Source organism: Danio rerio, chromosome 4 (genome assembly GCF_052040795.2).
Source record: "Danio rerio strain M-AB ecotype USA chromosome 4, GRCz13ab, whole genome shotgun sequence".
In the NCBI taxonomy this organism is placed as follows: domain Eukaryota; kingdom Metazoa; phylum Chordata; class Actinopteri; order Cypriniformes; family Danionidae; genus Danio; species Danio rerio.
In genome coordinates this window covers 14,131,362-14,150,421 of record NC_141024.2, presented here as the reverse complement: position 1 = coordinate 14,150,421, position 19,060 = coordinate 14,131,362, and the positions used below count along the sequence as shown (strand labels likewise).

The 19,060-nt window shown below is 35.8% G+C and overlaps 1 protein-coding gene and 1 long non-coding RNA gene across 2 annotated transcripts in view; both read right to left on the bottom strand.

The window, feature by feature from the left end:
- LOC147844665 (uncharacterized) overlaps window positions 1-19,060 on the bottom strand; it is an 892,045-nt gene that overhangs the window by 499,858 nt on the left and 373,127 nt on the right. The gene's annotated exons all lie outside the window — the stretch shown is intronic.
- tnpo3 (transportin 3) lies at window positions 442-18,907 on the bottom strand. Its single transcript, NM_201087.1, is given in 23 exon segments — window positions 442-1,270; window positions 3,407-3,499; window positions 4,018-4,130; window positions 5,659-5,826; window positions 5,898-6,054; window positions 6,167-6,261; window positions 7,734-7,850; window positions 7,939-8,079; window positions 8,162-8,222; window positions 9,261-9,337; window positions 9,418-9,509; window positions 9,673-9,864; window positions 11,049-11,188; window positions 11,975-12,066; window positions 12,230-12,337; window positions 12,455-12,601; window positions 12,685-12,823; window positions 13,678-13,853; window positions 13,940-14,083; window positions 14,678-14,834; window positions 15,517-15,590; window positions 15,773-15,973; window positions 18,625-18,907. Coding segments are annotated over 22 exon segments (2,772 nt in total). The 5' UTR covers window positions 18,745-18,907; the 3' UTR covers window positions 442-1,270; window positions 3,407-3,438.

The window sequence follows — 19,060 nt, the reverse complement described above, 5'->3', positions numbered from 1 at the left end:
TGGTGGCTGGAATGCTCAGGTTATGCACCTACTTGACCCTGATACACCCTAAAAAGCTGCATCACTCATACTTTAAAACTCCTTCTTGGCAAGGAGCTGCGGATATCTGCTGACCTCATCCTATAGGGTTCATGCCAGAAACATGAACCCGCACGACTTGAACGGATACGACTACATAATGTTCATTCAGCAAATTAGACATGGGAGGGGTGACCTGAGGGTTTACGCGTGCAATTTCGCGAAACGCATGATTGTAGGCCCTTCAAAAAACAGACAATGGAGGAAGGTTCGATTTACTCTGTGACTCAGAAAATGAAGCCTGAAGGACCCACGGTAACTTTCTTAAAATGAAAGCTGGTCAAACAGGTTCTGAGAGCTGCAGAGAGACGGTAAATCACTTCTCAAACACACAAGTGCACGTGAAATAAAACGGGAGACAGATTAGTTTGTTCCTCACAACGTTGGTTTTATTTTTGTTCGCACAATTGGTTGCACACGCTGCTCCTAAAACGCAATCTTTGCGATGTGCCGAAAATGTTGAAAGAACAAAGAAAAAAAAAAAGAAAAAAAAAAGCATCTGCCAGTCAGTCCACTCCATAATTTACAGCAAAACCTGTACGGATAAAATCCCAGCCAACTTTAAAAAGATCAAGGGTGACGCGGATTCACCCGAGATTCTCCCTTCGTAAACGTCCCACAGGCGGAGGCTGCTGCTGTGACAATCTTTAGTTTGGTAATCATTTTTATGGCACTGGCAGCAAAGCCATGTCTTCATCTCTAAACAAACGTCCATGAAAATAAATCTCCATTTTGTTTTTAAAAACGTACAAGTCTCTCTTTTTTTAATGATGCATTATGATTTGCAACCAGGCACATCCTTATTTGTCGATTGTTGGATCCCAAGAAATCGGTTCATATTTTGAAATGAGTGTGTGTGAGTGCGTGTGTGTGTGTGTTTTTAATGTCCATTCGATGCCCACCCTCCCTCAAGACGGCAATGTCCCTCTGTTCTCTGTCTGCAGCTGACATCAGTGTGCTCGTAGGGGTGGAAAAGGGAGGAATGGGGGCTGCGCTCTTTTTGACACCCACAAGGCAATTTGCTTTTCCTGAAACCCTGCCGCTCCGAAGCTCCAATCCAAATTGGTCGGCTTTCCCATGGTGCCAAGTCCCACAAATCCTTCATGCAAGAGTTCCCTTTAGTTTCTCAACAGTGGTCATCATGGCTCCCTTTGCCACTTCCTCCAAATGTTAGCAAAACAAAAAATCTGACCTGCGGAGAAAACAAGACACGATTGTATGATGCTGAATCAATCAAATACAGTTCAACAACTTTATATTTACATATAAATAAAGCGCCCAGAATAATGACAATAAACTTCCCTAATTCCACTTTCTTTGGAATCCTATATAATATGCAGATCTGGATTAATGGAGATTACTAGTCTAACAAAATGTAAGAATTGTGTGCAGAGGGTTTCTACAGATTTCAAGTCAAATTTAAGACATTTAAAGACCTTTTTAAGACCATTATGAATGAAATTTTAGACTTTCACAAGGATAAACGCTAAGGATTTTTTCTAATAGCCAGGTTAAAACATAAAAAAATAATAATTTTATTGTAAGGAAGATAATTAAACTTTATGTTTATAAATGGGAATATAAAAAGAGTAAATATATCAACTTTTACTGAGATTGAATTATCAAGATTGGATGGGTGTTGGCCTGATTGGGTAGCTTTACATGGACATTTACATTAATACCCGTTTAAAATGATTAAAGATCTACAAAGCAATATTTCAGTGAATTTAAGACTTTAAGGCCTAAAATGTAAATTTTGAAATTTAGGACATTAAGACCCCACAGATACTCTGGTGAAAATAGAAACATCCCAATGAATGTTTTAGGAGAAAACAAGTCAATGAATGGGGGGGAGGGTGAAAATATTGGATTCGTTCGAGTTGTCATAGGTTGTTATCATTTTTGCAACACTTTATTTATGCCAAAGATGTTAGGTGGGCACACATACATTACCAAATCAATGCTTTTAATTAAACTACTTTTATAGTGATAGCTGCTTTCAAAACACTGCTTCAAGAAGCTTTGAAACCTTTCAGAATCTTCCATTTCGAATCTGTGGTTTTGGAGCATGCATCAAATTTGCAAGTTAATATTTAATGGTTTTGTTCTATAATATTAATGGTAATATTCTAACATTTAATGATTCTCCAGCTGGGGGTGATCTGTGTAATGCCATAAAGGCCAGTGGTAAATTACTGAACCTTTTTTTTTTGCTTTTAAAAGTTTGAAGACATTTGTAAAATGATTTCCCAGTGCTGGGTTGCAGTTGGAAGGGTATCGGTTGCGTTTAACGTATGCCGGAAAAATTAGCAGTTCATTCCGCTGTGGAAAATGAATGAATGCATTTGTAAATTGAAAAGGAATAATAGTTACTAGTCTCTTCTCTTGTTGGCCTGTTCAGCAGAGCCCACCATGCAAAAAAAAAAATCTATATATACGCCTTTAAAATGTGTATTATGCAGACAAGTTTGTAATAACACGTTTTTATTTATTATTTTGACCACCGGGTCTCTCTAGGTGTTTTAAATGCTTCGAAATACATTTTGCAAAGCAACTGGTTCAACTTTTTTGAAACGAAATCTTAATTTCCTCCATCACTATTGTTTCGTCCACATTTACTGATAAAAATGTATAAAAGTCTAGCATTTTCAAATGGAAGGGATACTCATTTATGCTGCGCACTGTGTTTGTATTCACTTTATACATTAAAAATCATTTGAACTAGAGCTGCAGGATATTAGAAAAATCTGATATTGCAATATTTTATTTTTCTGCGATAAGTTTAACAAGATCTAGTTTAAAAAGCACTGTTTGACAGTTTTTCTGGCGAGTCTGAACAGTATTCAGGTACAGAAATGCAATAATCCCAATGCAAAACATGCTTTTCTTATTTTGCTTAGTCTCATTTCTAGTCCAAATATCTAAAAATTCTTAGATCAAGTCAAATAGTTTTGTTTTCAACTTTGGAAATTAGGCAAAATTAAGAGTTTTTCCTTAAAACAAGCTAAATTAAGTCAAATAATCTTGTTTTTGCTCTAAAATGTGAATATTTGGACTAGAAAAATATTGAAAAATAAAGAAAAACTTTTTGGGGGGGGATAAATCGTATACATTTCTATATAAATGCAGTAATTAAATCAATTCTGAAGCTCCTGGTGAACATTATTCAGACTCATCGAGTATCTCGCGATTGGTGATGCACATATTGCGATGTCAATGCCGAAACAGTATATTGTGCAGCCCTAATTTGAATAAACATAGAAAAGACACATTCAATGTTATGCACAATACACTGACAAATTGTTTCATTTTCCTCTCTCTCTCTCACCTGGTCTTGCAGCATCAGCAGGTAGAAGACAGCTATCGGTACAGCCTGGTAAACTCTCTTATGGCCCAACAAACCTGTTTACATTCCTCTGCACTATGGTGACAGATTTACAGAAAGGCAGAAAATTATCATCACATTTCAACAGAACTAAACAACAAGATGGCCTGCTATTTTAAAATCAACTCGCGAGCACGCCATAAGCATGCGCGAGCAATAAATCAGTCATTTTGGCGTGGGTTGGACTTTCCACGCAAGTCTATGACTCATCCTGCACTCACTATAAGAGTTTGTATTTGGCATCTCAGGTCAAGACTTGCAGAGGAACGACATACTTCACCCTCCTGGACGACTGGTTATTGGTGCTTGTTTAGGCTTGTTGTGTAGAGTAAACCACAGAGTAATCTGAACGTGCACTAACTTGCAATAGGCCAAGATACAAATGCTGCCTGTAATCTACACTGATGAGTCCCGTATTACTTTTAATTGTGGACAACAGCTCTTTTAATCATGGCCATTTTGTTTGGGAGTGTAATGTAATTGCGATGAATGCATCCTAATGCGTCTGGTGTGCTTTGAAGAGTCATTGTGACGGCAGGAACAGACGGACTCACCTCGTGACCTGCTTGTGGAAGTCAGTGAGCTGTTTGTGTGTGACGGTGACAGCGCCCCCTGCTGTTTCTTTAGGAAGACCCTTAAGTGTGGTTTCCAGCCAGCGACAAAACGTCTACAAGCACAGGAAAGAACGTGTATGAGCATTTTATAATATCACAGACTCATTTATGACAAAATAATACATATTAAAAAAAATCTACAAATGTATGAAGTGGTTTAAATAGGAATAGTGACAAAAAGGATCAATAAAAAATGGTAAATACAAATAAAATATCATTAAATTAGATTTTAAAAAAAGACAAGAAAAATTCAGGATAATTTTAATATTGCTATGAAAAAATATTTTAATTAAAAAAACTGATGAAATATGTATAATCATATAAACCATTATAAAACTCAATGAAAAACCTCATAAAAAACTAAATCCTTCACATAACTAAATATACAGTACATAAAATAAAGAAAAAATATATTTTTTCATCTTATTCATTTTATTTAAAATATTTATCAAAACTAAATTAATTGATTAAAACAAAAATCAAAAATCTTGAATGTAATAAGTCACTTTATATAAAAACTACCAGATGAAAGTCATAAACAGAAACCTTGTATATACATATTTTGTCATTTTTTTCGTCCATATTTTAATGTCATTCTTCACTCTTTATGTCTTCCTGTGGGTTTCACAAATATTTAAAATCAAAGAAAAATGTATTAAAAATGAACAAAAATGTATCCTACTGCTAAAAATGCTCCAAGTATAGTTCACCCACGGCAAAAAGGTTTAAATGTCCAAGATATTTTAGCCAAAATCGAGCAGCGACATAGCTTTAAGAACTTTTAAGTTTTAAGAAATAAGTTTACAACAAGTGTACAAGATATTTTAGCCAAAAACTGAGCAGTTTCAAGAGGTTTTAAGCCAGGGATGTCAAACTCAGTCCTGGAGGGCCAGTGTGCTGGAGAGTTTAACTACAACCCTAATCACACATCTGAACCAGCTAATCAAGCTCTTACTAGATAAAGGCTGCGTCCAAAACCACCTACTATGTAAATATATTACTCGGTCATTAGAAAAGTACAATCCATACAGTATCAATGGAATTGGACGTACTACATCCATCATTTTGTCATGATCACATGACCTACCCGATGAGTTGCGCCGCTTCACTCCCATTCATGAATTCTCTCGCTGGGGATCATGGGACAGTACATCGTGCATCATGCAAATTTCAGAATCTCACCGGAAATAGCAAGTCATCCGGGTACTTCTTGCATACTGATTTTCAAACTCTGACATACTACTCGGCTCCCATATTGTTATTACCATACCGAATAGTATGGAAGTATGCGATTTTGGACGCAGCCATACTAGATTAACTAGAAACTTTGTTGAAGTAAGTTGAAGCTAAACTCAGCAGGACACTGGCCCTCCAGAACAAAGTTTGGACACCACTGTTTTAAGCTATACGCTTACAACATCTATTAATACATATATAATGAACTTGACTTTTTGCCTCAGGTGCAGCTGTTGTAATAAATGAACAAAACATTCTTGCAACCCTTATTTCTGACAAATAAAAAAAATCGATTTTGAACAAAACCTCCACCTCAGAAGTGATGTTCAAAACATCAGGACATACCGGTCGATCAAAGACCATAATCTCCCAGAGCACCTCGGCTACATCAGGCAGAGTGTACGGTGGCAGACAGAAACAGCAGGTATTGATCAGCTGATTGACCAGCTGCTGGCCGTGCTGCTCCATCGCCTGGCCAATCAGACGCTTCCGCACCTCAAAGTCGTCCTCATGCTGAAAGAGGAGAGCATCGGTTATGTGGTGCAGCGAATGAACAGGCATGAACAGGTTTTTAGGTCACTTACGTCGTTGGTGACGCCGGTGTGAATGAGGTCTCGGATGAACTTCATGACGCTGCAGTTGGCATCTCGGTGATCCAGGGTGGTGGCAGCGATGGCACACTGGATGATGTGGACGATAATACTGCTGCTCAGCAATGTGACTGGACTACGCTGGACAAACCTGAAATGAGAAAATAAGGGATGTGTATTAATGTTGGTGTGGAAGGCTACTAGTTTTACCATGTTTTTCACACATTACTCCTAAAAGACAAACCATAGCAGAAATGTGGTACCTTGTGGCGAGCCTAAAAAGATCGTCCACTGTGTCTGGGTGATTGCGCAGTCCATTAGGCTGCTCTAACAGCTGGAACGTTGGCATACAGAGTGCCTGAAGAAACAAGAGACAAAGCTGCACATCAATAACCATCAATTATAAGCCTAACATGAAAACATTTTATACGCAGTTTTAAAACATGCTCTAAATTGGTTTGATGTAATATTGAAAATAGTTTATACCATTTTTAATGAGTTTAATAAAAAAGCAAGTCAAACATGATTTTTAAATATACTATATATGATCATATTTTTACATATGATATATACATATACTGAATAATAAATCCAAGTGTTTCAGTTTCTGAAAAAGAAAAAACTCAAATAATATTCTATCATCATCCAGCAAAACTGAGTATTATTATATTATATTAGAAATCTGACTTTCCGTTATTAAAACATATGAATGACTAAATAATAATACAGAATTTAATTGTATTTCAAATAACTGAAAAAGTGCTAAAAAATGGGTAAAACCTAATGGTTTGATGAACAGAGCAAAGAATAAAAAATTAAAATGACATAAATAATAAATATTTTGGGGCTGCACTGTGATCTTTAAATAGTGAATGATATTACTGTTCTGAATATTACAGAGAAGACTTTGTTACATAAACTTATATTACACTGAATGGCATATTAATGGGTGTCTGTAAAAAAAAACAAGCCTAAAGACTAACAAAAAAATTTTAATTAAAAAAAATATTAAATGGGGTGGCTAATATGTAATCAACTTTGTTACATCACTGGCTACAATCCACCTCTTTTTATGCACATTTTGGATATGTGAATAAAAAAACAACAACTGATGCAAACGCCAAGATGCGCATAAATTTTGAAAATGTGCTAAAAACATATGCACATAACAGAGTACGATAAACTCTTTATTCGATAAGAAAAGATGCACATAAACTAAGATAGAAAAACTTTTACGAATAAATTCCAGTATGTGCATTAAAAAAAAAACAAGTAAGGTGATTTTGTTACAAGAGATCATGTGATGATAAAAATATGTGCAAAAGGACAAACCAGCAGGCTGAGCACACTGTAAAACATCTGAAATTTTGTTTTGGTCATTTTAAAACACCTTAACCATTGCAGTATTAGTGTTATTATATTATTAATAGCCTCCAGAATCAAGAGCATCTGTGCTCTGCGTCTCACGCCCTCAAATGCCACCACACGTTCACTGCGTGTTAGGATTGCCTTCTGATGCACAAGTCATTTAATAAAAGAAAAGATTCATGCAGCTTCTCCTAGCGCAGCAAATGCTGTTCCGATATTTAGTAATGATTTTGTTCGCTTTGACTGGTTGGATGGAAACGCTCCTTTATTTGCGATAATCCAGTTTTGTGCATATTGTCCATAAAATAGATTTCCTCCATGTTGGTTTTGCACCAATTTAGTAATTTAGTGCACAAATATTGGATTTAATGTTGATCGGACCAAGAAAAAAATCTAGCTACAGTCTGGCTACATGACTACAGGTTGTTAGGCTGAATTCTGTTGCTATATGTGATATGTTACCTGTAGCATATCCAACAGGCCTTGTCTGCATCCTTCCTCCATGCCATACTCATCCACCAGAATGCTGCCCAGGTACAGGAAACAGGAGTGAGGGTACAGCTGGTACACACTCACCATCTGAAACAAAATACAAATACATTTTTAAAACATAAATCACTTATATAATACAGAAAAACAGACTTAAAAAAGTCTGTTCAAGACACACCTGAGTAACCAGTGGTTGCAGTAAAGAAGCAGAGCCTTTGCCAACACAACGCACTGCAAATCTCAGGCAGCGACAGCAGCGCTCCACTATCCGGTTATCACTCTGGTGAGCGTTTAGCGTCTCTGACAACACAGGCCAGATCTACAGCAAAACACAGATTATTTAAAATAAATAAAGCAAAAAATAAGATAAGCTGGGTCAGTCACTGCATTGGTAAACATACCTCTTGGATGACTTTCTGGCAGGGATGTGTCTGCCCATTTTCTACTATAGGATTTGTGTGTCTAATGGAGAGGGGGGAAAAGTCAACCATTAGAGAAAAAAATAAAATGACATTTCATAAAAGAAACAAAAATGCATGAACAGAAAGCTTCATTTTTGTGTGTTTACTGGGAAATAGGATTAAAATGTCCTATCCATCCACGATTTGATTGGATTACTAAATATTAGAATTGTCCTGCCATGTGAGCTTAAACACACCTGCAGAAAACTGAAAGTACAAACTATATATATATATATATATATATACATATATATATATATATATATATATATACATATATATATATATATATATATATATATATATATATATATATATATATATATATATATATATAAAACTATATATCTATGTGTGTTATTTTAAACTGATATATACATATATATCAGTTTAAAAAGACACATTATGTACATAATTAGATTACAATATTCTAAAAATCCATTTAAAACACTTACAAAATATCATCTTGGACTGTAATGTTTTGTCTGGCAGAACAGTTAAAACACATATGCAGAAAAAATGTCTGCATATGTATACATTAATGCTATCCTTTATTATGTTTTACTTATAATTCATTTACTTTCTATACTTTGAATTATGATGTTCTTAACCTTTAAATCTTTATTCTTTTTAAAAAAACAAACGTTATTATTAATTATGAAGCAGTAATTTGCAAAACTGAGCCATAATTAGCTAAAACTAACATTTTCTAAAAAAACAAAGAACGTTAGTCTGCTTTAAATATGTTAGCTTCTATGGCTATTTTTGTGTCAAAAGAAATTTAAATAAATGAAAGTTAATAAATAAATAATTAAAATCCAAAACGAACCATGATGTTATGGTAATTGTAAAAAAAATATACATCATAAAAGTACTGATCACCTTTTCGAAATGACTTTAAAATTCTTAAATATGTCAAGCAGGGGGACAAAAAATACAGTTTTTTCACAGGATTAGAAATATTCACCATCCAATGAAACATATTAAGACAATGTATTCGCAGTGTAAAGTGGACTGGTAGTAACACTGGGATCCTAACCTGAAGATAACAGCCAGTCTGTCCAGCCATACAGTAGGGTCTGACGACTTCCCACTACTGGAGTCCTGAGCCAGCAGCTGCACACCAAAACAACACATTATTTTCCAGCATTAAACACCCAGAGAGTCATACAGTCCACAGACAGCATATATCTAACCTTCTTAAGTGCCATGACTTGAACTGCGCACAGATCGTTCAGACACTCCGCAATCTTCTCCAGCGGGAGACGGGCCAAAACCAGCGCTGTACCTAAGTAAACCAATCACACCTCTTAAACCAAACCAGCCATACAACAAGGGCATGACTAAGAACAACAGAAAAGGGTCAAGCGCTAGAGGAGAAGTGTGTACCTTCTGCAAACCGCAGAATAGTGAAGGGGAAAAGTAACTTTTTAAAGACCCTTTCCTGATACCTTTGAGCAAGCCAACGGCGGCGTCTGTTGACAGGGCAAATGAGTCGAGAGAGCGGGCGATGTCCAGCAGGCCCTGGAAGTGCTGCGCCATGTGGTCTCGACACACCGAGCAGATGTTATGGATGGCTTTAGCTGCCGCAGAGGCCAACGGCTTTTCCCGTAAACCCTTCATCAGGAAGTTCAAAACAGTATCTGCAAACCCAAAACAGACATTATGAGTATATATAGTAATCAACATTTGAAGTAAATCATCACATTTGATGAAAGTTGTTCTTAAACTATTAAACAACACCCATTCTTGACCTAGGACAATTTTGAAAAACATTTTTGACTCACTTTGGATGTTGACTACTGTAGATGAGGCTAATCATCACAATACGATTATCTCTCAAAATGATTTTGAGATTATCATCTCAAAATGATGTTTGATAAATGCTCAATTTAATGTTTATACGTCAACAAACTGGAGATTTAGGTTTGTTTACATGCAGAGAGAGGAAGATAGAGAGATAGCTATCAGCTTCTCTGGCTATTTCATGACAAATCCAGATCAAATTTACAACTTTGTATGAAAATCCTTTTTCTTTGATAATACAAATAAATAAAATAAATAAATAAAAATAGGGTATTCCACAAGTATTTGTTTTTGTTTACATGCGGATAGGTCTTGAATCGATCATGCGACCAGCAACAGAGAGCAGCTTGCATTTAATTAATACAACAGAAATGTCTGTGTGATATAGTTTAAGGCCTGATGAAACAGTGCTGATTTTTTTAAATAACATTGTAAAACATTACAAAACTGCTGCATGGTAATGTAGCAGGATTTGGAAATATACATATTAACTTTTTTTTTAATTGTTAATTGTTTGTGCATTCGGATTTCTACTTAATATATTCAGACTAGATTATGAAAAACATATTTTAGCATGGTAATAATGAGGTGCTATTCGTGTGATTTTACCTATAACTATAATCATCTAAATGTATGATTTTTATGGCTTACATTGTTTTTAATGCTCAAAAAATTTAAGCTGGAACATTAAACATAATTGTTAAAGATGTTTTTGCTTTACTGAACAGAAAAAGCATTGTATCCTCAATGTTAAGAAACTAAATCTTAACCTATTATTTTATTATCTTAACCGTAACCTATTATTTATGTCTTGAATACCTTTAAAAAAAAGATTATTTGAAATATTATCTGCCTCAAAACTTGAAAGAAACAGAGTTTTGAAATGTATGCAATAATTATCAATATAGACCGATATAAAACTTTTATTGTTATTTTCTTTTATTGTAATGTCACCAAGTATAGAGAGAAAGAGAAACCAAGCAAAATAAATCCAGGTGATAAAAGAGCTTGTGACAGTCACCTAACATGGAAGGGTTGCGGTCGATCACTTCGCTCATCTCTCCGACCAGCTCAATACTGGTGTAGCGAACGGCAAGGTGAACCGTCTCAGGAAGCAACACTATTTGCTCCAGCACCTCCATTAAGGTGGGATTATTCTCACTAGAAACCAGCAGAGGGACACATTTTAGCATGACAAACAGATTGAAAACCTGTTCTACATTTCACAAAATACCTTCAAAGAAAAAATCTTATTTACTGAAACCTCCATTAAGTTCATGTTTTTTTTTTTTTTTTTTTGCAAAAGTCCTACAAAAAACAAGGTCAAGAAGCATTTTTTCTAATATGTTTTCGTGAAGGGCTGCATGCTAAAGCATTTAACATGAGCAGTGTGCTCTGATTGACAAAAATGGTTTTCAAGGTCGTGATTCATTTAAAATAGAAACAAAAAGCAAACTGTTGAGACGTTATTTTTAATAAAATATAGAAAAAATTAAGCCAATCATAAAGGTTTACTTTATATAGAAAATACTATCTATCTTCCAATCCATTCTAACTTCTATGGCTCAGAGTTTACAGAACATATTGACTGATAAAAAACTAAAAATATATAAGATTTAATGAAGAACTGTTTAATTCAGAGTCTAGACAAGTTTTAAATCTGAATATTCAAAACTCAAAAATAATAAAGTATATTTTATCGTTTTCAATGCCATATCAGCACATTTAATAAATAAAAATACAAAGAAAAATTAAGTATAACATAAAAAAATTCCTCATTAGAAGATTACTTTAAAAAAAATAGAACAATATGATTCTAAAATGTATAACCTGCAATTGCATGACTAAAATGTTATTGTTTGAGGATTGTAGATTCCACTCGCATACATTAATGTTACAAATATTAAAATCAAAAACTGTTGAGTCAGAATTTTGCATGATACTCACGGATCAACATTCTTAGCGATGGAAGCCATGATGAACAGAACAGCCTCAGTTACTTCCCATGGGGGGTTTCCCTCCCTCAAAGTTGAATACAGCTGACCAGAAAATAACAACGATTAAAAAAAAAAGAAAAACAGCTGAATAATACCTTTAATTTCTCAATAAATGATCCTAAATTATTAAATCACATTTCAAGGATTTTACCTCAATTCACTTTCACTTCATGTTTCAATTCCAGAAATTCTCTATAAATCCTACCTGTGCAAAGCACTCCATAGAGCCAACTAAGAAAATCACATCTTTAACAAGATCAGATACTCTCATCCTAAACTCTCCAAAATCATCGGTGTCCTCTGGAACTCCTTCCTGTACGGCCAAAAAAAATTTTAAAAACCTATAAATATCATTCCTCATACATGTGTCTCCCACAAAAGCAATAAGCACTCAATTTAGTTGTCAAGAAAAAGATGAAAGAATCCTCACGTGATCTGGGTCGAGTTGGCAGTGGCGGGCAAGACTGTGCAGTAATCTCTGAATGTATGGCCTAAAAACATTATGGAGTGCCGGATCGTTGATTTTATAAAGATGCTCTCCCAGACGGTACCAGAAGTTAAACGAGATCTCAACCACCTGATGAAGGACAGACATGCATTACTCCCTTTACATTGCAAACCTCTGAACATGTTTAAATGCGTTTGATCCTTCACACTCACCTCATACTGGGGATGTCCTGCACAAATAAGCAGCAACTCTAGTGTGCGCAGATCTCCCATGCCCTGTCCTGGTGTCCTTACCGTCATCTCCAAAAACGTCTCGCACAATTCAGTAAAGATTCGGCAATAATTTAGCACCCTGTTACGAAAAAAGCAAGACAGAATAGGGAAATAAATAAAAAGAAAATTAGGATTTCCACTATAAAAACCAAATATAAAATACCCTGAATATTACCGAGTAAAAACCGAATTTCCATGAAAATCTAATAAACAAATAAAAACATATTTTGAACTGGTTTTAGCTTTTATATCATTTTGCAGGACTTTAGTAGCCAACACGTGAAAAATGGATAATTTACCTCAGAATATGAGAAACATCTAAGGTACTTACTGTTTGCCTCTCTCTTATTTGATAGTTTAACAGTATTTTTACAAACTTTACATTTAGTCTTCTACATTTTAGCACACAAAGATCTTAAAATGCATATTATCCTAACCTTTACCCTAATTAACATGTACAGCCTGGTCAATGCCTTTGTTTAAGTCAGGGGTGTCCAAACTCGGTCCTGGAGGGCCAGCGTCCTACAGATTTTTGCTCCAACTTGCCTCAACATACCTGCAAGGATGTTTCTAGAAAGCTTAGTAAGAGCTTGATTAGCTAGCCCAGGTGATGGATTTGGATTTGGAACTAAACTTTGCAGGACACTGGCCATCCAGGACAAAGTTTGGACACCCCTGACCCTAAGTGATTGCTAGTAGATGATAAAATGGAGCTGAAAATAGCATTTTGATAGATATTTTGATGAATGGAAACTAACATTTACTCAAAAATAAAACAACAAACAAAAACTCCCGATATTCCATGACTAAAATAAATTATAAATAAAATACCTAAAAATTCCCTGACTTCCAACGTCTGGAATATACCTTTTCCAGAATATTACAGAAATTCGATGAACCCTTTATATTATTCACAAGCAGAGCCATACATACTTGTCGAGGTCTTCTCGGGCCACGGCCATGTGGTAGGCTGTTTCTAAAGTAAGGACTCCCTGGAAGAGCTGCATGGCCAGCGGCAGGTGAATGGCCACATTCTCGATTGCATACAATGCTGAGCATACGCAGTCTGATGCTGCCTCATGCAGGTTTGTAGACGTCTCATCCCTCTGCTTCAATGACGAGTGGGGAAAAAACATTTTTAAAATAAAAGTAAGAAAAAGTGGGAAAATAAAGTGACTATCTGACTCCATCTTACCAGCACTTGGAAGAGAATCATCAGCAGTTGATTGTTTGCCATGAAATTGTTGTCCAGCACTCCTAAATTAAACCAGCTCCCCAAACATCGGAACACCTTGATGAGCATCTTCTCGTCGTGGCCAGACTTCTCCGCACACGTCACCTGATCACAGAGATAAGTGAAATACCCACAGTCAGATCACAGTCAACTCATTTAAATGAATGTTCATACACCATATAACCGCAGATATGATTTGCATGAAGAGAATGAGAGAATAGAACAGAGGAGAAGTGCAAGCAAAATAACAGCAACAACTGATGAGGACACACACAGAGATATGAACCATCATAAAAACTATGCCTCGGTTAACAAAGATGTCCAAATTTAAAAACTGTCCAGTGATAGTTTTCAAGGTGTAAGTTATAACTTGACTTGGCAGAACACTAAAATGCAGATTAATATACCGCAAATATAATTAAAACGCTTGTCCCAAAGTACATAAACGAAAACAAAAAGACTACATACATATTTTCACACAAAATACTGCTATAAAAAATACATTTACCAATTAAAAAAAAAAGTTACATATTAATAGTCCTTGCAAATTACTGATAGCAAAACTGGAGTATGATGATGATGACGGTATGAGAAAGATTCACATCTTTTGTATTAAATGTCATGGCTTTTACGTGTAAGAACTAATTATTGTGTAAAATCCAACAGTGTTAACAGTTTTGTGTAAAGGAGAACCCGCACCAGAAGAGTGACCACTGTGGTAGAGTAATAGGCCAGATCCTCAATAATCTCTGTCCGTCTGTTGGCTCCAATCCTCAGAGAGCGACTATGTACCTCCTCCGGCAGCACTGTGAGTATCTCAATCAGGAAAGTCATGGAGGATACATCGTTACTGTATCTGAAAGAATAAATGTTTTATTTTTTTTATTGGTTGTGCAAAGTGTTAAAAGGAAAACATCTATACACAGAAATAGCAGTCTTCATATATAAAATCACCTTTTTCAAAATTAATATTTACAGAGTGTAGTCCATATGGCAATACTTTTGACTTACTAAAAGCGCTGTGCAATTAATCGATTTTCACAAAAATAATCAAAATAGATTATTATTGTGTCATATCCCACCTCCTTTCCAGCAGTACGCATGTTGCTCATTTTCACATTGAAATCTGTGAAATAATGTAACGTGACTGTTGCAGCATGAGTCATGCTTCATTTATTGTTGGGTTTTCGATTCATTTATGTTTTGAAAAAAAAAAGAGAGCTTGTGCTGTTGTGTGTGTGTGTGCGCTCAGCCTCATAGACGAGCAGAACACACACACACCCCATCTTAAAGTGATTATGATATTTCCCATAATCAGTATCCCCACTTACTAATAAGAAAAATATGCCAAATTCCATACCATTGTTCAGTATGTAGTAAATGCCATTGGTATGATTAGATCTGTCCATAACTCAGAAATCATGTGCATTAATTATTTATGGTAGTCCAGTTAACCTTAATTCCAAATCACATTAATAGTGTGACACCATAACACCATTGTAGGTCATAACCAGGGAGAAAATAAGGAGGATTCTTACTTTTCTATGAGGGTGTGAACGCAGCCTTTCCACGAGGCCATCTGAAGAGCCAGATCTGCGATTGCCAATGCGAGCTGGGTGAGAGAGAGAGAGAGAGAACCACATTAGAATACCAGCGCCACATTCTTAACAGTTCTCAATATGTAGCAGTGCAGTGTGTGGTGGAGATGGACTGTCCCCGTCAACCCCCCACACTGCATGTCCGATAATTTCCGATCATGACTGGCACAGATTTTCAAAAGTAGGTAGGACGTACCTGTGTGACGATGATGGGAGAAAGGTCTTTGAGGTTCTGGATGTGAGATAAGAGTGAATCTCTCAGTGCAGTGTGAGAATCTGGGGGAAGCTCGTAGAACGACGTCTGGATCTTCATCTTCATCGTCTGGGCTGCGAAGTAACAAGACTCGATGTCCTGTTTCAGCTGCAGGAGCTGATCGGAGATTTCCCACGCGTACATCTGGATAGATTTTTTAAAAAAAAAGGAAACATTTGTCACCACTTTGTAAAGCAGAATTTTTTAAATATTTCAAAATGGCTCAATGACATTTAAAGTGTTTGTTTATTTACCCTAAAGGGCTTATTTAATTTAATCAAAAGAAATGGGCATTATTTCACTAGCTATCACTCTATCAGACACTGAATATCAACTTGGCCCAGAGCTAATTTGCATAATCAAAGGTAAAAATAAACACTACACCATGAGATGCGTCACACCAGGATAAATATTATACATGCAAATAGATAGAAGGAACATGTTGTGTGTAACATATCATTGAAGTCTAAAGGGATAGAATGCTCATCATATATATGAGAAATGAGATGAGCTAGAGAATGTGAAGTAATACTTTGAAACCATTCAGCCAATATATATTTTCTAAAACAGAAAGTATGACTTGACGAGTATCTCAATTTGAAGATAATGCAAATATTAAACAGTCCTGAAAAATAGAATGACTTTTCTTTTAAATACACTCAAACTTCTAGAACTGGTTTGACTTTTTATCTACTTCAGCAATAATTGGCTTGTCTTTAAATAGTCACTATGTTTAAGTTTGTGGTACAAGGTGTTCAACAGTTTAACTTGAGCATTCAGTTTTCTATGCTCGAATATATAAATCAAACTATCAAAATAGGTGGATCATAAGTCGATTATGTCTGAGCGTATATATTTAGTACAATAAAAAGTACAAATATTTTAGTGAAACAAGGAACTACCTATTTTAATAGCCACGTAAATTAGGGCTGCACAATATATCGTTTCAGCATTGATATCACAATGTATACATCCGCAATAGTCACATCGCAAAAATATGTAATGTAATCTTTATACTTGCATCCAAAACCATAAAGCACGCACTGTTTATTCAACGTTTATCTTTGCTTTATTGCATATGCTTGCAGTTTGTTTATTACATTTTACGCATGATTGACTGCCCTGCAGAATCATCCCAATCACTTAAAATTAACACTTTGGGGACCAATTTGTCATTATTAATTATTAGCAAGCATGTTATTAAAATATTGGCTGCTTATTAGGACTTATAAATTGCATGATCGGCATAATCTCATTCTACATCCCTAACGCAATAGCTAAATTACCTTAATATCTATTTAGGAGCAAATTAGGAGATTATTGAAACCAAAGTCATAGGTAATGGGTTGCCAGTAGCGAGAATTGAACCTTAAAATAAATTGAGACTATAAATCTTTTGCAAATAGTGCTATTTAACCATTTGGTGAAGTCATTTAGGTATAGTAGATCGCAATACATATTGTAGATAAATAAAATATTTGAAAAATCCCGTTTTTTCAATATCGTGCACCCCTAATGTAAATAGTGCCAGAGAACTAATTTTTTTAAAATCTGATAAGACACTGATATGACTATTTTTAGATGCAAGCATTTGTTCTTATCTTACAACTCTTCTTGGTAGATCAGCATGTGTGAAGAGCAGTGTCATTGAACTTAAGTGCCAAAATAACAGAGCAATTAATACGATTCACAATATATACTGTACTTCTGCAAAGTAAAAAAAAAAAAGCAGCAAGCCTTGCTAAATCTCACCCACTGGTTTGTAAACTTCTCACTTTCCTTATTAAGCTAGCAGTTTCCTGCAGCAAAACTTTGTGACTAACCAGTAAAGCAAAGAGCAAAATAGCAAACTTATAGTGTTAAACGATGCAAAGAGGCAGCGTAAAATCAGATTCAATAAAACTGCACTATTTATTTTACAATGGAGTCATTCAGTGTCAAATCAAGGAAATTTCAGGAAAATTAATTAATTCTCAACACAGGGAAACATTAAGAGCACAGAGTAATGGATATATATTGGGAAAACTCTCATCATGACCCTAATTCTCTAAATACTTGACTGCTTCGTAAAATACATCTATAATGTGCAAATGTCTTTTTTTTTTGTCTTTCCTCATAAAATATTTTAAAATAACAACTGAGGAGATGTGGTTAATGTATTATTTATATGTATATTGTAACTCCCAACATAAATATTTAAACTTTGTCTTAAACTATGTCCAAAAATATTCTTGGATATAAAGTTCAGACAGTTTTAATTCAATCTACCCCGGTGGTTAACTCAGCCTTTTTTGAAACATGATAGCTTGTTTCCATCTGGCCTTGGAGATAAAACCATATTGCACTAAAAAAATCCCAACTACTAGTTAGTCAAAGCAGTTAACAAGGTAGTCAAGCTGGTTTCTGAAACATGGTCAACTAGCTAATGCTTAGCTAACGTTACAAACTAGCTGCCATGTTTCAAAACACACCAGCTTGCTAACAGGGAAGTCTGTATTATAGTCATGTTTACACGGAGTATTTCCGCTCAAATTGCTGCTTAAATCCAGCAAATAACGCAATAATAAAGCCATCAAATCTTATACAAGCTGGAAGGATTTAGCAATGGATACAAATAAACCTCCACAACAGTCCAAACACATGTGACCACTTCCACTTCTCAACCCAGCTGCTGTTGATGGTTTAAATAGCGTCACAGCGGCCTTATCTGACTTTTCCTTTAATACATTGATATTTTTAAACGTTTCTAAATGAGTGATAGTGTTATGGCGCAGTAGGCCCGCTCATAAACGCACCGATCTCTGCAGCTCTCCTAGCCAGACCGAGGCGCGCTCCTTGCCGGCAGGGTCCGGGTCGTGATACAGCGCCTGCACGGCCTGGTAAACCAGCGGCAGGGTGGGTTTCCCGCCTTCCATGGTGCTCTTCTGCTTCTAGAGGGTGTAGATATGGGGTAAATGACACTGCTTGCGCTTCTCGGGAGGTTACTGACGCGCAGGTTGACTATTTATTCGGCCCTCGCGTTCTCCGATCTGGCCGCCATCTCAAGCAAGACACAGGGCGTTCCTGTCAAACAAGTCCGTGTGGAAACTACGGCACGGGAACTATAATGAGTCCGGACCACAGCGGTTTTATGTTAATAGCGCGACATTCGGACAACTCGCAGAAATATGTCAACATTTAAAAAATAACTTTCTAAGAGTTAAATGTGTTTTGCGGTTTGTGAGTTCAGTG